The following is a 21,840-nucleotide window of genomic DNA, read 5'->3' on the forward strand; positions in this document are numbered from 1 at the left end:
TGCAGACTAACCTGCAGTAGTTTGGTTATAGATGTAGCAACATCCTCCCTCACAAAGATGTTTCTAAACACAGAATGTTGCTGACTCTGACTTGATAGCTGCTCTAGTTGTGAGTGAGGAGCGTTGATTTTAATTGACTTGTTCAATGGAAATTTTTGAAATGCTACTGTATTTGACCAGTCAGAACCCAGGTAGCCTCCATAGTTTTCAAAATATTTTCTCCAGCAATCATTTCATTTGATATTCATGATAAATCTGTGGGCTGGAGTAAAACATTTATGGAAAGAAAACTTAGGCTCAGAGAGGTAAAGTAACTTGCTCAAGGTCACACAAGCTAGTAGGTGACATTGGCAGGGCAAAGGTTTGAATCCTGGTTGCTTTTCTGAGAATATTGCTTTATTTCACATTTTATCTTAGGATCATAAAATAAAACACATTTAAGTTGGGTGATTCATGGCACAAATATGATAGTTGGCTCAATAATAATGTTTGTTGAGTGTCTATAATTCAGAGAGTTGGGGAATGAGCTACTGTAATTGGGTGGCATAGGTTCTGCCCTCAGGGAGCTTTATTTGAAACATCTGAAGCGGTACGTTTATAAATAATGGAGGCACGTTATCCTCAGACAGACTAGATGCATCAGTATTTATGGGTGCTGAGAAAATGACAGAGTTCTTCATAGAAGACTTTTTGAAAAAGAGGGAGTTTTTGAATCAGATCCTGAGGGACCTGTGCAGAGCCTTAACGGAGGGGCACTTCAGTGGGTGCAGAAGCATGGTGGTGAGAAAGAGCTGTTGAGAGTCAGCCGCAGTTTGCTGGAGCATTAAGGAAGGACTGAGCACTTGGTCGTTGCTTATTGAACATCTACCCTGCGGAAGTGGTGGGGGTGGGGGGGCTTCACTGGTGACTCAGTGGTAATGAAGACACCTGCCAACGCAGGAGATGAGGATTCAGTCCCTGGGTCTGGAAGATCCCCTGCAGAAGGGAATGGCTACCCATTCTGGTATTCTTACCTGGGAAATCCCATGGATAGGGGAACCTGGCGGGCTACAGTCCCTAGGGTCACAAAAGTGTCATACACAACTTAGCAACTAGACAGTAATAGTAACCCTGCAGAAGACGCTGTGTAGTGCTGGGTTTACAGAGATGTGCAAAAGAGACATGGTCCCTGCCTTCATATTTTTAAACTTTGGTGGGGGGAAGAAAGACTAATTACTGATTGTTGGTAGTAAAATAATTACAGGGCTGTTTTAGATTGTGATCGTAAAGTACAATTGACTGATGTAGGGATCAGGGAAAGGAGTGCTAGGAAAGAGGGTACAGCTTGTGCAAAGGCTCTGGAGTATTGAGAAACTAGAAAAAGGCCTCTGTCTTGGAGTTGAGAGACTGGAGGGGTGAATGGTATGAGATGAGGCGGGGAGACGACATGGGCTTGATCAGCTTTTCGTCTTTATTCTAAGAGCCGTGGGAACAGTATGGAAGATTTTAAGCAGGAATGACATGATCAAACCTTCCTTTTATTTTATTAAAAAAATTTTTTTTGGACACGTGGCATATTGGTATCTTAGTTCCCAGATCAAGGACTGAACCTGTGCCCCCTGTGGTGGAAGTGTGGAGTCCCAACCGCTGGGCCACCAGGGGAGTCCCCAAGTTTTTCTTTTAAAAAGGTCACTTTGGATGCAATGTGAGGAATGTTTTGGAGAGAGCTGATATAGCGTCACCCCTTAGGAGCAGTTACAATGATCCAGGCTTAGAGATGATGGTGGCTTGGTGCAGGGTAGTAGTACAAGTGGGAAGAAATAGATAGTTTCTGTAGAGATTTAGGAGATTGAATTTACAGAACGTGGTGATATGTTAGGTGATGGAGAAACACATGGTAAGGATAGACTCTGATGCTCCGATGAGATGGATGATGGAGCTGGCCACAGAGAGGGAACCTTAGGAAGGGACCCAGTTTGGGGAAGATGATGAAATCAGCTTTGGATATCAGTTAGGCTGGGTGTGTGGGTCAAGAGCTCAAGGAGAGAACTGAGCTGGAATTATATGTGTAGGTCATTGGCTTGTAGATGACATGGGGAGCTCTGGGCATGGATGAGTTTTCACAGAAAGAGCATTAAATGAGGAAGGAAGGACCAAGCTGTGAAGATACTTAGTAGCCAGGTGGAAGAGAACTAGCCAGCCCAGGAGCAGCTGGAGAGGTGAGAAGAAGGCCTAGAGATGATTGTGTGTGATGTCATTGAGGTAGAGTAAAAATAGATAAAAAGAGAGAGGTATCTTTCAGTTTATTTCCAGACCCATTTCCCCATCAGCACTCCAAAATCTATCACAGGGTGGCCATGGGCCTCTAGATCAAGAGGCACTTCTGCAGTGCACTGTTTTAAAGTACAGTTATCTATTTTTCTATTGCTGTGACAGATTGCAGTGTGTGTGTGTTTTCTGCCTGGAACAATAACCTCCTTTCCTTTCTCCTACGTCATTGCGCTTTTGGCTGTCACTGCGTTCTGTTGCAAATCTGAGCTCATTTAATCCCACAGAGTACTAACAGTATCTGGTCTCAGTGGCTCCGTAATTCTACTCCAGACACTCCTGCTTCATTTGCCAGCTGGGATCTCCAAATGAGCTCGTTGCACACAGTTCAACAGTGAAACTTGGTTAGCTGGTGAAATATGTCTGAAGAGCTCACTGGTGGATTTTCCACGTTAGGCCCACGTCCATTCTCTCTCTGGCATCTCTCTCTTTTTAGGATGGCTGTAGCTCCTCCAAGTTACTGCTTTGTGGCCTTCCCGCCACGTGCAAAGGACGGTCTGGTGGTATTTGGGAAAAATTCAGCTCGGCCCAGGGATGAAGTGCAAGAGGTTGTGTATTTCTCAGCCGCTGATCATGAACCTGAGAGCAAGGTTGAGGTAAGTCACGTGTTACTCTCTCTCTGTTAACACGTATTCTTTTTCTCGGGCTTTGCCCAGGACCTTGACTTGTTAATGTGGAAACCCGTTTACCCTCAGAACTCTCTTGTGGGTTCTGTTGATTCCTCTTTCCATTCTGGTTTGTTTGTAGCCTTAAAAACCCCGGGTCCAAAGAGAATTCATTGCTATGACACATGTTTTATAATTAAGTAAACTATTTACCCATTCCAAAGTCAAATCTATGAAGTAAAATATATTCAAAGAAGTCTAGCTTCTACCTTTGTGTCATTTCTCTATTTCCTTTTTCTTCTATAGGTAATAATGTTTTGGAAGTTTGGGATTTATCCTTCCATTTAAAAATTTAAATGTATATGTAGCAAACACACTCACATATGTATGTGCATATTTGTCCAAGTTCCTTTCTTCCTTCATTAGATGAATGGTAGCATGCTATATATACTTTTTTCCACTTTGAATTTTTCAACGAAAACTCTGTTTTGCAAGTCATTCCATCTGGAGTGACCATCTTCATTACTCATTTAAAGCTGTGTCGTGTTTCATTCTATGAATGTAATCATACTTTAATCAGTCTCATGTTGATAGACACTTGGATTGTTTTCCAGTCTTTTGCTATTACAAATAGTGCTGGTGTGCATAATAGCCTTGTACACCTGTCACAGTGTCTGGTCTTGGTTGATATATTTTTATCATGTTAAAAAATTATCCACCAATTCTTATTTTGAGTGCTTAAAAACCTGTTCAGTCAATATTTTAGGGGATAGGTGCCTAGAAATGGGATTTCTGAGTCACAGGATTTATAAACATGTGGTTTTGTTATGCCTACTTTCTCAGTTGCTCAGTCGTGTCCGACACTTTTGTGACCCCATGGTCTGTAGCCCATGAGGCTTCTCTGTACATGGGATTATCCCAGCAAGAATGCTGGAATGGGTTGCCATTTCCTCCTCCAGAGGATCTTTCCAACCTAGGGATTGAACTCACATCTCCTGAGTCTCCTGCATTGGCAGGAGGATTCTTTACCACTGAGTCACCTGGAAAGCCCACGTGATTTTGTTATATATTGTCAAGTTTCTTTCTATAGGTGGTGTGCCATTTTACATTCCCACCAGCAATGTAAGACAATACCTGTTTGTCCATATTCCCAGAGTGTAGTGTCAAACTTTCATGATGGCTATTTTTAAAATTAATACATTTTAATTGGCAGCTAGTTACTTTACAATATTGTGGTGGCTTTTGCCCTACATTGACCTAAATCAGCCACGGGTGTACATGTGTCCCCCATCCCGAACCCCCATACCACCTCCCTCCCCATCTCATCCATCTGGGTTGTCCCGGTGCACAGGCTTTGAGTGCCTTGCATCGAACTTGGACTGGTGATCTATTTCACATATGGTAATATACATGTTTCAATGGTATTCTCTCAAATCATCATGATGGCTATTTTATGTTAATTTTACATTCTACTTTTTAAACTAAATTCTTTTATTTATTGTGTCAGCTTGTATTATTGATTCTCTTTGATTTTCCAGCTGTGTTATTATAATCCTGCAAATATGGATAGTTTGATTGTTCTTACATCTCTAATTCTTTTCTCATCTGTTTGGCTTATGGCTTGGATTCAGTATTAATAACAATGGAGAAAGTGGGTATCTTTGCCTTGTTCCTGACCTGAGTGGGGCAGCCTCTAGTGCTTCCATATTATGTAAGATGCTGGCTTTGGAATGGAGATTCATATCATTTTGTCATGTTAAAAAGTGTACATCAGTTCATACTTTGAATGCTTTTAAAAAACCCTGAGAAATAGGTAGTACATTTTGTTAAAGATCAGGAGATAATCAGAAGCTAATGCCCTGATTTTTTTTTTTTTTTACTTTCTATTTCATGATAAATTGAACCATCTTTGCATGGAATAAACTTCTTGGTTATGGTATAGTTAGTTGTTTGTGTTTAAATGGTAATTGTTAAAGGATGAAGAATTTAGAGAAAAAAATTGGGGGCTGATAAATTAACAAGCTCTTGCCACTGACATAATCTCTACCCTTTGGTGTTTTATACTTTATAAAATAAACCAATTTTTCTGGTGATTGTGCATTTTAAATGGGTATTCATCCATGTGTATTTCATTTTCTTATCTGAATCTCTGTTTCAGCCTTCTAAAAGCATTAAGCTTCACCAGAGAGCAATAGCCCTCTACAAGGAGCTGGTTATGCTAGGTGAATTCAGCAGCAGCACTGAGATGAATGGGCAGAGTTGAGCAGGTCACGGCTCTAGTCTGTGGTTGGGACGGTGGCAGATTGTTTCCCATAGGACTTTTGCCAGAACCACTTGCCTCTGATGTTGCACCACTAACTTGGGTCAGGCTCCTAAACTTCAGTGGGACTTTCCTTTCATATGGGCGGGGAAGAGTGCTAGGTTCTCTGATGCTCATGGTAGGTTTTAAATGGGTCTTCATTAATGTTTGAATGTCCATGTTGTTTAGATCTGAATGTTTCTGGGACAGAGGGGACTGGATATGGATCAAGTTGACTTGGTTTGAGTTGTTACTGACCTTCCCTGGCTGCCTTCCCTACATGTTTCTTTTTCCCAGCGAGTCACGCACACTGAAGCACTTTGATTTTCATGTGGGCAGATTTCCAGAAGATGGCTCTAACAAATCCCACCCCACATGTCCTTCTCACAGTGTGCTGGTCACACTTCCATGGAGTGAGGGGGGGTTATGCACCCTCACCCATGCCGTGAATCTTCATGAGGGTTTCTGGTGGCACCAGGCAGTGAAACCTGATGGAGACGATGCTGTGTGACCTCCAGGGCTGGGTCACAAAAGGATCTGACTTCTGCTTGTCTCCCTCCTTTGGGACTCTAGCCCTAAGTTCCCAGGCACAATGCTGGGAGGAACCCAGCAGATACCATGCGATGGGGCCCCCATGGAGAGCCTGCAGCCAGTGCCAATGCCAGATGTGTGAGTGAATGCCCCTTCAGTGATTCCAGACCGCAGACTCCATGGAATAGACTCACACCATCCCTTCTCTGCCCTGTCCAAGTTCCTGATGCATCGAATTCATGAACATAACAAATGGTTGTTTTATATCACTAAATTTGGGGGTCATTTTTTAGTAGCCATAGTAAGTACAGTATTGCACAAAACCTTTTATAACTGAAATAAATATTTTAGAAAAATTTATTTTCTTTTTTGGGGCATAGTTTAAATGACTTTATATGTTTTATTCTCATGGTTACAGTCATTTTAGGAAATAGACTAGATCCCTTTCACTAGTTATGATACATTAATGCTCAAATACACCATGTATTTATGATGTACACCTCGAATACACCATAAATTATGTCCCTTGCCTAATAACTAAGCACAGTTTGATACATACCAGAGTTAGTTGCTAGGCAGCCTTGACCTTTTTTCTGAGTTGCATATCTGTGTTCTGAGTTGCCTTGGCATGTTTTCACATCCGTATGCTGCAGGTAAAATAACTTTACAGGTCAAAAACCAAATTCACTATTCCCATTTCATTTGCTTCTCTTCCTCTGTCAGCTCTGTTGTCTGCCACAGAGCTTATTCTAGAAACCAGAAGCAAGTGTTGAGCCATGTTTGCCGACTCATCTGTGGATGCAGAGGGACAGCGGTCACTGAGTCTTGTTGCTTCCTTGCCTGTGTCCCCATCTCCTCGCCGCTCCCAGTTCACTCACACCCACGCCCATCTTCTTTCTGCTTTGATCTGCTTAGTGGTGGCCAGGTCTCTTTCCCCTGAATTCTGTTCCCTGCAGGGACTTTTCTTTCCAGATCACAGCGTTGTCACTGCCTTGTTTAAAAATGTTGGGTTGTCGTTTATAAGATGAGAATCCAGGCTGATTTGCATGCCATTCAGAACTCTTCCTGCCTGGCATCCTGTTCACTTTTCTTTCTTTTCTTTTAAATTAACAGACATTTTTAAAGCAGTTTTAGGTTTGTGGAAAAATGAGTGTAAGTACAGAGTGTTCTCATATAATCCCTCACCACCCCTGCTGCCTGCCTCCCAGGTTCCCCTATTATTAACATTTTGCCTTAATATCTTTTACAGTGGATGAGCCTGTATTGATACATGATTATTGACCCAGTCGATAGTTTATTAAAGTTCACTCTTTGTGTTGTGTATTCTCTGGGGTTTGACAATGTCTAATACCATGTATCCATCTATATCATTCAGAGTGTTTTCAGTGCCCTAAAAATCCTCTATGTTCTAGCTAGTCATCTGTCCCTTCCCCTAACCCCTGGAAACTCCTTATCTTTTTACAGTCTTCATAGTTTTCCCTTTTCTAGAAGGTTATATAGTTGGAATCATATAGTATGTAGCCTTTTCGGATTGGCTTCTTTCACTTAGCAATAGACATTTAAGGTTCACTGATGTCTCTTCCAAGCTTGATAGAATGTTTTCTTTTTTGCTCTGAATAATAATCCATTGCCTGGATATACCAGAATTTATTTTTCCATTCACCTATTGAAGGACATCTTGGTTGCATCCAAGTTTGGGCAATTTTGAATAAAGTTGCTGTAAAATTTGTGTGCAGGTTTTTTGTGCACATGAATTTTTAAACTCATTTGGGTAAAGGTACTTTTTAATGTAATTTTATATTTTGAATAAATGATAAAATGATGTGGTTCAAAGATTTAATAATATTGAAAAGGTTTATGTAAGCAGTCTTAATCTTCCCTTATTCCTGTCTATTAAAATTTCCATCTTATGTAATCCTTTTTTTTCTTGACCATCTTGTCATCTTTTATGCAAATGCAAATAAATATGTATATGCCACCTTTTCTTTTTTCATGAAAGTAGCACATTATATACACTATTCTGAGACTTGATATTTTTTTAACACAATTTCTAGCCTACAACTGGCTTTCTTTTGTCTAGTAACATTTTCTAAAGAGTTTTCTATAGCTAAAAGCTTTCTAAAGAGTTTTCTATAGCTGAACATTGAAATAGAGATTATTATTATTCTTTTACAGCTGATAGTAGTCTATTGTGGAGATACCCCATAATTTAATCAGTTCTCTGTTGGTGAATGCTTGGACTTTTGACTGGTCTGGAAAGTACAGCCATGAAGAACATTGTACACAAGGCTTTCTATACATGTAGTCATTGAACACACTTCCACATGCAGGGTCACTAGGTCATAGGGTACATTTTTTTGGTAATAACTGACCTCTGTAAGGGTTGTACAATTCCCTGCTTACTTTTTCATCTTCATGCTTAGTTTGCCTTTCCTAGCTTACACAGTAGGCGTCAGCTGTGTGAGCTGCTTCTTGAACGAACAGCACACTTGCATTTCTCTGTTCTTTTGCTGTATCCTTTGCTGAGTCTCCCCGTCCTCTCCCATCTCCTCATCTACTTGGTAGACTCCTGTGCATCCTTCAAGGCGCCAGCACCAATGTCCCCCTCCTCCCTTTAGCCTGCCACCCTTCTGTGAATGTGTAGCATCTTAAGTGTCATTTTTTTTAATAAATTAATTGAAATTCATAATCAGCTGAAACTAGGGGGATGAGTTCTGGCTCAGGAGGCAGGGTCCTGTGTTCTAGTCCTGCCTTCTTCATTTACTGCGTCTTGGACCTTTGAGCCTTTGAGACTCAGTTTCCTCATTTGCCAGACAGAGGTCATAGAACCCCCTACCCCGCCATGTCTACCTTCTTGCAAAGCACGTGTGAGCTAACATGTGAAAGAAAGCACTTTGTAAACTCCAAGCAGAACACTGCAGGGAGAGATTTTTCTTTTTTTTTTTGTTTTTCAGGTTTTTTTGTTGTTGGTTTTTTAAAAATTAATTTATTTTTAATTGAAGGATAATTGCTTTACGGAATTTTGTTGGTTTCTGCCAAATATCAACATGAGTCAGCTATGTCCCCTCCATCTTGAAGATCCCTCCCATCTTTCTCCCCCTCCCACCCCTCTAGGTTGTTACAGTCTCTGTTTGAGTTCCCTGAGTCATATATCAAATTCCCATTTGTTGTTGTTTAGTCACTTCCTTCACGTCCAGCTCTTTTGTGACCCCACACACTGTAGCCCACCAGGCTTCTCTGTTCATGGGTGGGATTCTCCAGACAAGAATATTGAAGTGGGTTGCCATTTCCTTCTCCAAAATTTCCATCGACTATCTGCTTTACATATGGTAATATAAGTTTCTATATTACTCTTTTCATACATCTCACCCTCTCCTTCCTGACCCCCTATGTCTGTAAGTCTGTTCTCTATGTCTGTGTCTACATTGCTGCCCTCCAAATAATTTCATCAGTACTATCTTTCTAGATTCCATGTATATTACTATATTTATCTTTCTCTTTCTGACTTATTTCACTCTATATAATAGGCTCTAGGTTTATCTGCCTCATTAAAACTGACTCAAATGCATTCCTTTTTATGGCTGAATAATATTCCCTTGCATATATGTCCCACAGCTTCTTTACCCATCTGTTGATGGACATCTAAAATGTTGCTTCCATTTTCTAGCTGTTGTAAATAGTGCTGCAGTGAACACTGGGGTACATGTGTCTTTTTCCGTTTTGGTTTCCTCGGGGTATATATCTAGTTGTGGGGTTCCTGGGTCATATGGTGGTATGGTTCTTGTAAAACACATGTGAGCTAACATGAGAAAGCACTTTGTAAACTCCAAGGAGAACACTGTGCAGAGAGAGATTTTTCTTTTTCTTTTTTTAAAAAAAGAATCAGGTAGTGTTGAGAGATTCTGTAACTCCAGGCCTCAGTTCCTAAGCTCCTAACTTTTAGCATATGCTAAAGCTGCTTTTCAAACTTGCTCTGTGTCTTTAATTCCCATACAGTTACACCTGTCTCCATCCCCTGTTCTTGTCCCAAGTACAGAATGATGGCTTCTTTTCTACCAGGCTTTTGAGCTACAATAACTGTAATGTAACTTTCATAATAGTCTTCTTTAGCATACAGAAAATTTTAATTATGAAGACTGAGAACTTCTCATAAAAACTCTTCTGTTACTCAGCCTTTTCATGACATTTTAAACATTGTCTACAGTTTGCCTGGAAATCTCATGTGAGTGTTGCAGTCTGAAGCCCGTTTTCTGAGAATAATCCTGTGCAGAAGGTCACTCTGATTACTCATTGCCACCCACCCGCCCACGCTTCCAGCTGGGCCATCCTCTCAGGTGGTCCTGCCTTTCAGTTCATGCCCTTACCCACCCTTCCCTTCATCCTGCCCTCAGTCTGTCCATCTGTCTGCCTATCCATCTCTCACTACTCTTTGTCCAGTTCACTCTACTTGAGATGGAGGAATAAAAAAATGGGGTCCTTCAGCACTGAGTTCCTCAGTTTCTAAAATTACACTGGGCATTTTGTTCAGCTGCACAGTTGGCAGATCAGAGCATTTTATTTTGTGCTCTTTAGTCTTTCTTCTGCAGATTCTGGGTTTTTAACAACTCCCATTTTGGTTGCAGAGTAGGATGGGTAAGTTCAGGTCAGTTCAGTCACTCAGTTGCATCTGATTCTTTGTGACCTCATGGACTACAGCATGTCAGGCCTACCTGTCCATCACCAACTCCCAGAGTTTACCCAAACTCATGTCCATTGAGTAGGTGATGCCATCCAGTCATCTCATCCTCTGTCATCCCCTTCTCCTCATGCCCTCAATCTTTCCCAGCATCAGGGTCTTTTCAAATGAGTCAGCTCTTCGCATCAGGTGGCCAAAGTATTCGAGTTTCAGCTTCAACATCAGTCCTTCCAATGAACACCCAGGACTGATCTCCTTTAGGATGAACTGGTTGGATCTCTTTGTAGTCCAAGGGACTCTGAAGAGTCTCCTCAAACACCAAGTTAAAAAGCATCAATTCTTCAGCACTCAGCTTTCTTTACAATCCAACTCTCACATCCATACATGACTACTGGAAAAACCATAACCTTGACTAGATGGACTTTTGTTGGCAAAGTAATATCTCTCCTTTTTAATATGCTGTCTAAATTGGTCTTAACTTTCCTTCCAAGGAGTAAGTGTCTTTTAATTTCATGACTGCAGTTACCATCTTCAGTGATTTTGGAGCCCCCCAAAATAAAGTCAGCCACTGTTTCCATCATTTCCCCGTCTATTTGCCATGAAGTGATGGGACCAGATGCCATGATTTTAGTTTTCTGAATGTTGAGCTTTAAGCCAACTTTTTCATTCTCCTCTTTCAGTTTCATCAAGAGGCTCTTTAGCTCTTCTTCACTTTCTGCCATAAGGGTGGTGTCATCTGTATATCTGAGGTTATTGATATTTCTCCCGGCGATCTTGATTCCAACTTGTGCTTCATCCAGCCCAGTGTTTCTCTTGATGTACTCTGCATATAAGTTAAATAAGCAGGGTGACAATATACAGCATTGACACACTCCTTTTCCTATTTGGAACCAGTCTGTTGTTCCATGTACAGTTCTAACTGTTGCTTCCTGACTTGCATACATGTTTCTCAAGAGGCAGGTCAGGTGATCTGGTATTTCCGTCTCTTTCAGAATTTTCCCCAGCTTATTGTGATCCACACAGTCAAAGGCTTTGGCATAGTCAATAAAGCAGAAATAGATGTTTTTCTGGAATGCTCTTGCTTTTTCAATGATCCAGCAGGTATTGGCAATTTGATCTCTGGTTCCTTTGCCTTTTCTTTTTCTTTTTTTTTTTTTTTAAACATTTATTTATTTGGCTGTCTCCAGGTCTCTTGTGGCACGTGGGGTTTAGTTTCCTAACCAGGGATAGAATCCAGGTCCCCTGCATTGGGAGCTGGGTATCTTACCCACTGGACCACTAGGGAAGTCCCTCCTCTGTCTTTTCTAAAACTAGCTTGAACATCTGGAAGTTTACAGTTCACGTATTGCTGAAGCCTGGCTTGGAGAAGTTTGACCATTACTTTATTAGCGTGTGAGATGAGTGAAATTGTGCGGTAGTTTGAGTATTCTTTGACCTTGCCTTTCTTTGAGATTTGGATGAAAACTGACCTTTTCCAGTCCTGTGGCCACTGCTGAGTTTTCCAAATTTGCTGGCATATTGAGTGCAGCACTTTCACAGCATCATCTTTTAGAATTTAAAATAGCTCAACTGGAATTCCATCACCTCTACTATCTTTGTTCGTAGTGATGCTTCCTAAGGCCCACTTGACTTCACATTCCAGGATGTCTGGCTCTAAGTGAGTGATCACACCATTGTGATTATCTGGGTCATGAAGATATTTTTGTACTGTTTTCTGTTTATTCTTGCCACTTCGTCTTAATATCTTCTGCTCTGTTAGGTCCTTACAATTTCTGTCCTTTAATTGAGCCCATCTTTGCATGAAATGTTCCCTTGGTATCTCTAATTTTCTTGATGAGATCTCTAGTCTTTCCCATTCTATTGTTTTCCTTTATTTCTTTCACTGATCACTGAGGAGGGCTTTCTTATCTCTCCTTGCTATTCTTTGGAACTCTGCATTCAGATGGGAATATCTTTCCTTTTCTCCTTTGCTTTTCACTTCTCTTCTTTTCACAGCTATTTGTAAGGCCTCCTCAGACAACCTTTTTGCCTTTTTGCATTTCTTTTTCTTGGGAATGTCTTGATCCCTCTCTTCTGTACAATGTCACGAACCTCCATCCATAATTCATCAGTCACTCTATCAGATCTAGTCCCTTAAATCTATTTCTCACTTCCACTATATAATCATAAGGGATTTGATTTAGGTCATACCAGAATGGTCTAGTGGTTTTCCCCACTTTCTTCAATTTAAGTCTGAATTTGGCAATAAGGAGTTCATGATCTGAGCCACAGTCAGCTGCTGGTCTTGTTTTTGCTGACTGTATGGTGCTCCTCCATCTTTGACTGCAAAGAATATAATCAGTCTGATTTCGGTGTTGACCATCTGGTGATGTCCGTGTGTAGAGTCTTCTCTTGAGTTGTTGGAAGAGGGTGTTGGCTATGACCAGTGTGTTCTTTTGGCAGAACTCTGTTAGCCTTTGCCCTGCTTCATTCTGTACTCCAAACCCAAATTTGCCTGTTACTCCAGGTGTTTCTTGACTTCCTACTTTAGCATTCCAGTCCCCTATAATGAAAAGGACATCTTTTTTAGGTGTTAGTTCTAAAAGGTCTTATAGGTCTTCACAGAACCGTTCAGCTTCAGCTTTTTCAGCGTTACTGGTCGGGGCATAGACTTGGATTACTGTGATATTGAATGTTTTGCCTTGGAAACGAACAGAGATCATTCGGTCATTTTTAAGATTGCATCCATTTTGAACTCTTTTGTTGATTATGATGGCTACTCCATTTCTTCTAAGGGATTCCTGCCCACAGTAGTAGATATAATGGTCATCTGAGTTAAATTCACCCATTCCAGTCCCTCTTAGTTCGCTGATTCCTAGAATGTTGACGTTCCCTCTTGCCATCTCCTGTTTGATCACTCCCAATTTGCCTTGATTCATGGACCTAACATTTCCGGTTACTATGCAGTATTGCTCTTTACAGCATGGGACCTGATGGGTAAGTATGTATCTATTTGTGAAGGCCTCTGAGTCCTGAGGATGCTATATGCACTGTGCATTGCAGAACTCGTCTCCCTTTATGTTGGGCCCTGTGGGCAAGGGTGTTGAGGAATCAGACAAATGATTTCTTGGATTATGATGTTCTGTCTGTGCATATGTGCATTTGTGTGTGGATGTGGATTGGGTTTAGGCCTATTTGTAAATGGTTAAGCCTTCTATTTAAGAAAGAAAGGATACAATGCTAGAATATTTTCCTGGAGAAAACAGTGGATTTCAGCTAAAGTTTCCATTATCTATACTTGGTGCCCAAGAGAGTCATTATACCATCACTTATGGAGACAGAATTCTTGACAGCCAAGTCAGGTTTGATACATAATTGCTTTTTGAAAGGTTCTCTTATTATTATATAATAAACCTCTCCTCCATTTTTGCCTCCTTTAGATGTCATTGTTTCCTGTTTTAGAAAGTTATTTTTAAATTTTTTTTTTATTTTCCACTATATGCAATTCTGTATGGGATTAGTATCCTCAGTCAGATTATACAGTTTTCACAATTTGGGATAGATTTTTGGTAGATACTTTCCCTCCTTTCTTCCCAAAGAAAATATTTGCAAGAAGAATAGAAAATTACCAATTAATGGTAGCTGGTGGCGTTATTAGTAACATTGTCCATGCCCATGTCCATGGTGGGGCAGGGAGTGGGTTCTGAATGTTATTTCTGAAGATTATCCCTTACCACAGGGGAGTACAAGTCATTCTGGAATCAGAAATCTGAGCAGAGCACCGTGGTCACTAAGTAGATTGTATGCTTTTCTTCCTGCCTGTTTTCCTGTTTTCATCTCTTCAGCCCCAGAGGCAGGGGTTTCATCTCCCTTGGCCCATGGGAGAGTGGCTTGGCCTGGGGGCTTCCTTCCATTGCATCCCCTTTCCCAAGCCTGTTTCTGAACCCCTTGCATTGTCCATCCTTAAAGCTCTTGCAGCTTCAGGGAGATAAAAAACACCTCTTCTAAAGTATAGTTAGCATCCTCTTTTGTCTTTGTTTAGACTCATATAAACCTTAATGGCACATTTCCCAAAACCAGTCAAGTTGCAGGCAAGAAAACACTGGGATAAAAAAATTAAAAAACAAACAACCTCAGTGATAATCTCAATACTGCTTTAGAGTCACAGGTTTTCTAAAACTAAACCTATTTTCCTAAAGCATCCCTTTTTTTCCTACCTTTCTTTCTCCTCCTAAGAAGTCTGGCTGACTCATCAACTCATTTCACAGTGGTTTTCGCTGGCAGTGCCAGGGTTGTGTTCACCATCTGAGTACAGTAGGAAAGGCACAATGGTTGCATTGCATTAAGTGAAATGTCCATTGTGTGAGTGTCTCTATTCCCCTTTCATTGGGTGATATCCAGAAATAGTGTGTGCGGGAATGTGCAGGGGCTAGGCGGCAGCATGACGCTGATTTTGCTTTTTCATTTTGGGCACCGTCACGCAAAATAATAAAGGGCTCGCCCTGCAGAAGAATTGTCTTTTGTGTTTGTCTCTGGGGCCTTGTCAAGGTTTATCTTTCCATCCTCCAACCAGGTATGTGTTCCCAGGAGCCACCTGAGAACGACAAGCTCAGTGCAGTTAACGTCTTTCAAACCTCGATGATCAGCATTAGGCAGTGCTGACCGTTCTTTTTTAAGTTTGCGTTTCATTCTTCTGTTCCCTGACCAGGGATTGAACCTGCGCCCCCTGAGTTGAAATTGCTGAGTCATAACCACTGGCCTGCCAGGGAAGTCTCAGCGCTGACATTTAGGAGTATGCCTCACCCCTCACCCCCCACCCCTCCTCGGGCTTGTTGTGCGGTCTTGGCACCCGGAAGCCACACTAGCTGACAAATCTGTTTTACTGAAGACTGGGTGGGCGTGGCCGTGGGGCAGCAAGACAAATTGCTCCTCTTTTTGTGCAGGCCTCTTGAACAGCTTAATCACCAGAGCTGAGGCCAGAACTATCCCCCTAAAGACTGATCTTTTGAGTGGTAAACATTTTCTTTTTCCTTTTTTCCTAACAGAAATCTGGCTGGAAGTTTTCACTTTAGAACTAAGTTTTTAAAAAAAAAAAAAAAAAAACTAAGTTTTTTGTTTTTGTTTTCATGCTGAAAGATTTCAGGTGGCTTTGGATTCTTCCCCTCAGAGAAACCTTCTCTGCTACTTCAAATCCCACTTCTTCCCTGCCTCGTTAATAACGTGGCAGTTGTGTTGGTGAATCTTATTTAAGAAAATGACTGCTTTGCAGAGTTCAGATTCTAGATGACTGACTGAAGTTTAACTCATTACATCCAGTGTGTAAATGTTCCTTATTTGTGAGATTTGCTCCCAAACTGGGACTTTTAAGTAACTAATCTCTGTGAAACAAATGTTTCTTCCTCCCAGATCTGGGTGTGATTAGTCAGGTTTCAAACCCAGTGGACTGTGTGTGAATTGCAGTCACAGAGGGGCCCTTGTTAAGCCAGACTTCCTTGGTCCATGACAAAGATGCCCTGAGGGTGTGTGTTACAGGCTCTCTTGGGCTTCCCTGGTGGCACAGGGTTCCATCCCTGAGTCAGAAAGATCCCCTGCAGGAGGAAATGGCAACTCACTCCAGTATTCTTGCCTGGAGAATCCCATGGACAGAGGAGCCTGGCGGGCTGCAGTCTGTGGGGTCACAAAGAGTTGCACACATGTAAGACTGGGGTGCTCACACACCAGCTCCCCCTCACCTGCCCTGGTTCCTGTGCAGGGATCTGGGGGTCAGCTTTCAGCCTGGTGCTTGAAAGGCGCTGATTTAGCTGATATGTCTAGTTGGGGATCTCCTTGCTTCCTCACGATTCCCATTTTGGCGTGAAAAGTGTCAAGTTGGCTGCCCATATTTGAACGCCCACGACGCCCGCATGGTCTTTTGGACTCAGTGTTCAGCACTTTATCAGTCAGTACTTGCTGTGCTTTTGCAGTCCTGTGACTCAGCGCCATCACAGCTCCCCGAAGCGGCAGAGTGGAGGACCTCCCTGAACTGGGGATACATTTTGACATCCCCACCTTTTTCTTCTCATTCTCTTTCCTCTGTCTGGAATACCTCGATGTCTGGCTCAGTTTGCCAGGTCAGCTCAAATGTCACCACCCACTTGATAAAACCTCTGCCCACTTGGATGTGTTTCCTTGCCTCTGAGCCTCAATTATGCTCCCTCTGACCTTTGTTACCAATTCATTCATTCGTTTATTGATGCCTGCTATGTACCAGATTAGGGATCAAGCCCTCTCTCACTTTTGTCTCTTTCATGGAGCTTACATTCTAGCCTGTGGAAATAGCATACATAAACAGCACATGCAGTACATAAGTCAATTATATAGTATTTTGAAAGGGTTAAAATGGAATGGAATGGGAAAAGGAAAAATAATAGTAGGATTAGGTTGATCAGAAGTGCAAAGGCTTCCCTCATAGCCCAATTGGTCAAGAATCCGCCTACAATACAGGAGACCCCAGTTCAATTCCTGGATCAGGAAGATCCCCTGGGGAAGGGATAGGCTTCCCACTTCAGTATTCTTGGGTTTCCCTTGTGGCTCAGCTGGTAAAGAATCTACCTGCAATGTGGGAGACCTGGGTTCAATCCCTGGGTTAAGAAGACCCCCTGGAGAAGGGAAAGGCAACCCACTCCGGTATTTTAGCCTGGAGAATTCCACCCACTCAAGTATTCTAGCCTGGAGAATTCATGGACAAGATAGGCCATGGGGTCACAAAGAATTGGACACGATTGGGGACTTTAACTTTTCACAAGGTGGGAGGAGGGGGAGATTGAGTGCCTGTTAAGCAGACACGCCTTAAGTTGCCTGATGTCATGATGGTCATGGTCCCACACAATGTGTGTGCCTTCTCCTTTGCCAACAGAAGGGACAGAGTCTGGTCCCCTCACTGACTTATCTGCCAGCAGCACTTAGCACAAGCTGCCTTGTGTGTGGTTGGTGCTCTGTAGATACTTGATGCAATGGGAATGAAGGTGTAAACATGAATTTGAGGACAAATAAATAAGCTCATCTCCTGTTTTTGTTTTTTTCCTGTCCTTAAAAAAATTTATGATAAATCTGTGCTTAGGAAGTTGAGATTCCATCCCTATTTAGTCAATCTTTTCAAGACAGAATTTGTCACTCGACCTCAGTGGGTTACAGGGGTTTTGGAAAGTGTTGATCAATGTCTGGACTGCTTTTTGCATGAAATAACACAATTCTAACATACACACCTCAGTTCCATGTAGAAGAGCACAGAGGACCACAGTTTTGGTAGTGCTTTGGCCAGGTTTTTGTTGTCAAAGGATCATTTTTAAAAAAATAAATAACCATAGGGAACTGAATAGGGGAAAACATTTCAAGAGTATATTTTTTTTATCAGTTTGCCAAGAAAAACTCAAGGGTCTCTTGACAACCTCTGAGTTGAATTAGCTTTCAGTTTACAAATAGTTATCAAGTGAAAGAACATTATCCCAGGGCAGAGCAATACCTAATGTGGATTGTGAAGGTACAGATGTCACGTGACCAGTGAGTGTGCATTTCAGCTCTTGCCTGGGGTTTAGAGATTATGGAAAATCAATGCAGAATAGCTTTCTGGGCTGCATTCAGAAATATAACTGGGTGTTGAATTAAAAAAAAGAGATCTAAGGCTGCAGTTGATCCAGTGCTTTCAGATGCCCAATTTAAAATGTAAATGGATGCTGCGGCTGATACAGTTCTCCTCTGACAGCTAAAAAGCCCTGTATAATTTAAAGCCCTGAGTTCCAAGCCTCCCCAGGAAGAGGGTGTCATAGATACTAGAATATCAGTGTCAGGAGGCCCCCGCGGCCAACCTAGTTTAGTGCTTTTCCTGCTGCTACAGCGGAGTCTCCTAGGGGCTCAGTGTGGGGAGGGGAAGGCTCTGAGTGCTTTCCAGGCTGCTGTGTCTTTACTTGGAAAGGAATGAGCTAATCTAGATCAAGTTATTTCTTTCCAAGTATTTTTAGCCTCAGAATCCTTCCTCCATGCAAACTTTTACCCAGAAGCATAAAGACAATAGACCTGGTCAAAGTATTTTGAGGTGAATGGAAGAACAGGATGGGACTGGAGGAGGTAAGACACAGCTCTAAGTGGCATGTACCACAGTTGTAAAAGGAGTTCAAAAAATGCCTTTCTGGGACTGTGTCCTCATGGGCTTAGTGTGGGGATCAAATGGGGCAGACTGGGAAGCATAGTGGATAAGAGAGTGTACGCTTAATGCATTGGTGAAATGTAAAATATCACTATGTTTTCCTCTTTTGTACCACTAGAACAATCATGTAGGTTGTCAGACTGTGTTCTGAGGAGCTGGGGATCATTATAGGAAGCTTAAGGGACCCCTGTTCTGCAGACAAATCATCTTCTTTTTATCTGCTTCCTTTTTATCTGTTAGGCATCCAAGTAGAATTTCCTTTACAGATAGAGCTCTATAACTTTGACAGTTTGAAAACTAATCTAGAAGGAGTTTTGCAAATAAATAGGTATGCTTGTTTGAGATGCTGGTGGCCATCTATGCCTTTTGACATGACCAGATACAGAATATTCAGGGCAGAGACCAGCTCAATACCTGGTACATGAAAATAGACCGCCACTATAGATGTCTTCTTTATGCACAGATTGGCTTGAACTAAAGAGACTGAAAACTGAGTGAGTGGCAAGACTGAAACTCACTGTGGAAACCTTTGAGCTGCTTTGAGATGTGCGGTGTCTTTTAAGTCTGGGTGTTCCCAAGGCCTTTTATTTGTCGGCTCTGTTTGTAATGGATGTGGTGATTTAGTATAAGTACCAAGGTGAAAACTAAGTGGTAACTGACAGATAATGGCCCTTTCTTTCTTCTGTCTTCATTTTTTAGTGCACTTACATTTCAATCAACCAAGTTCCCAGGACCCATGCCATTGTGATAAGCAGACCTGCCTGGCTTTGGGGGGCAGAAATGGGAGCCAATGAACATGGAGTATGCATAGCCAATGAAGCCATCAATGCCAGAGAGCCAGCTGCTGAGACGGAAGCCTTACTGGGGATGGATCTGGTCAGGTACTGCATGGTGACTCTTAGAGACAACTGCTTTCAGCAGGTTGGGTTGGGGGTGGGCTTTATCTCTCTCAAACCTCATACTTTGTTATGTAGTCCTTCCAAAGGAGACTTACACCTTTTGATGTAAATTTGGAGGTGGTGGAAAAAAGAGTAGACTACAATGGAATATTATTCAGAAATAAAAAAGAATCAAGTGCTGATACCTGCTATGCTTGAAAACATTATATTAAGTGAAAGAAGCCAGACACAAAAAGTCACATATTACATGATTCTAGTTACATGAAATACCCAGAATAGGCAAATTCACAGAAAGTGGTCTCCTGGGGTTGGAGTGGGGGATAGAGAGGGATTCCTAATGGGTACGGGGCTTCTTTTTGGGGTGTTTGAAATGTTGTAAACTTAGGTTATGGTGATAGTTGCACAGCTTTATGAAGATACTAAAGATCATTCAGTGACACTTTTAAATGAGTCAATTTGATGGTCTTTGAAATATATCTAATAATATATGAAAGTAAAAAGAAAAAATATATAAAACACATAAAATATAAAGGAAGAAAGAACAGAAACTGCTTCCCTCCTTTCCCCTCTATGTCTCTGTCCTCTTTTCTTCCTTTCTCTCCCCTCCCAGCCACAGTGTAATGCATTCACATTTATTGCATTAGTGAAGCGCGGAGGCGGACCTGTAAGCTTGGCAAGATGGAGGCCTCCGTTGGCGTGTTCACTAATGTGTCACAAGCACTAGGACTGTGTCCCTGGTGTGCAGCGGCTGATCAGCGGCCAAGTTTGGAAAGAATGACTACACTCGAAGGCGGCAGGAATGAAACGACATTCTGAAATAGTTTCTTTTTTCCCAATGTAGTGAAATGCAGTGGACTTGTGGCATGGTTGAAGGGGGATTGGGCTGGGAGCTGGAGGTCTTGGTTTTCAGTGTGGAAACACCATTAGTGTCGGTGCCCATAATTTGTTCAATGTGAATCCTAAATTGGATGACCTCCAGAGCTTCCCAAAGGGGACCTCCTACAAAAAGGAATAGAGGTTTTTACATTTTATAGGTTTTGCAGGGAGAAATTGCACATCTACACAGAGACGTCTGTGGGGCAGGTCAGTTTGCGACACCTTTTTGATGCCATGTTGCCTTTATGCCTTCCTCACCCTTCACTACTATTTCTGGTTATTATAAATTCAGAAAGAGCAGGTCCCCTGAGCTGGAGAAAAGAAGGAAAAAGCCTCATATTTATAATGAGTTCTCTCTTGATCAACGGAGTGAAATGGAGAGAATAACAAATTTTCAGCTTATGTTTTGACAGCTGTCCCAGTAGTTTTACCTCTATGTTTAAGAGAAATCCTGAAAATAAAGAGTTAGCAATGGAACATAATGCCCCTTTTATGCCTCATTTACAACCTTGCATTTTGAGTTATCATTGTCTTCATGGAGAGGATTAATAGAACTGGCAAATATCACTGTTTAAACAGTTGATTTCTAAAGGATGATAGAAGAGAATGGTTTCTTTCTTTCTTCAATGCTTCTGATATATCTTTTCGAGTTCATCAACCTATAAGACAACCAAAGTTATTGAATATGTGCTTTGTGTTAGACTCTGTGGGCACATAAAGAAGCTCAGACACTTCAAAGAGATCTGATCTGTTTGCAGGGAGAAGACACAAAATTGAGCAATGCAAGATTTTAGACCAATTTAAGATGACAGGAGGAGAAATGCGTCTCAAGGTGGTTGGAGATTTTTAGCCATGTAAATGGTGCAGAATCCTAGGCTCTCAGCAAACAGTGCTGGATGTTCAAAGATGATAATGGGCTGTATCCATTTAGGAATGCTTCAAGGAGATTCATTTCACCTGGGTCTACAAGGCCCAGGGATGTAGACAGAGAAGATATATTTAGCACGTAATTGACATTGTGATAGTTACCAAGGTCTGGGACAGTAACACTTGTTGGGAGTAGATGACAGGGTAAGTTTAATTGTAGTCATTTAGCTTCACCTCCTTTCCTGGCCACCCATGACCAGCTATTACAATACAAAGACAGGTGTGTGAAGAGGACCCTGCCGTGGGGTCTGCACCTTGAGTGGCTCTTGGTAAGTTCAGGGTCTCAGCTTTACACCAGCTATGATCAGTTCAGTCACACACAGTCAGATACTGAGGAGCCATTCCATACCAATTGAATCCGAAAAGTGACCCCTGAGCCAGAAGTCCTCCTGGATCAACGTCTAAAAGCCTCCTGGATGATGGGTGCTGTAGCTCCATGTGTTTTCAGAGGGACTTAGGGGCGGGAGTGCATGCATGCTCAGTCATGTCCGACTCTTTATGACCCCATGGACCCCACCAGCCTCCTCTGCCCAGATTTTCCAGACAAGAATAATGGAGCA

At 41.9% G+C, this 21,840-nt stretch overlaps 1 protein-coding gene across 3 annotated transcripts in view; it reads left to right on the forward strand.

Moving 5' to 3' along the window:
• Positions 1-21,840, forward strand: part of SCRN1 (secernin 1) — a 63,029-nt gene that overhangs the window by 18,441 nt on the left and 22,748 nt on the right. For all 3 annotated transcript variants that reach the window (XM_065939040.1, XM_065939038.1, XM_065939039.1), the window contains 2 exons: positions 2,744-2,903; positions 19,278-19,459. In XM_065939040.1, the coding sequence (XP_065795112.1) occupies positions 2,745-2,903; positions 19,278-19,459 (341 nt within the window). In that variant the 5' untranslated portion in view covers position 2,744. The remainder of the gene's footprint in view (positions 1-2,743; positions 2,904-19,277; positions 19,460-21,840) is intronic.

The sequence above is a fragment of the Muntiacus reevesi genome, chromosome 6 (assembly GCF_963930625.1).
Source record: "Muntiacus reevesi chromosome 6, mMunRee1.1, whole genome shotgun sequence".
Classification (NCBI taxonomy): Eukaryota; Metazoa; Chordata; class Mammalia; order Artiodactyla; family Cervidae; genus Muntiacus; species Muntiacus reevesi.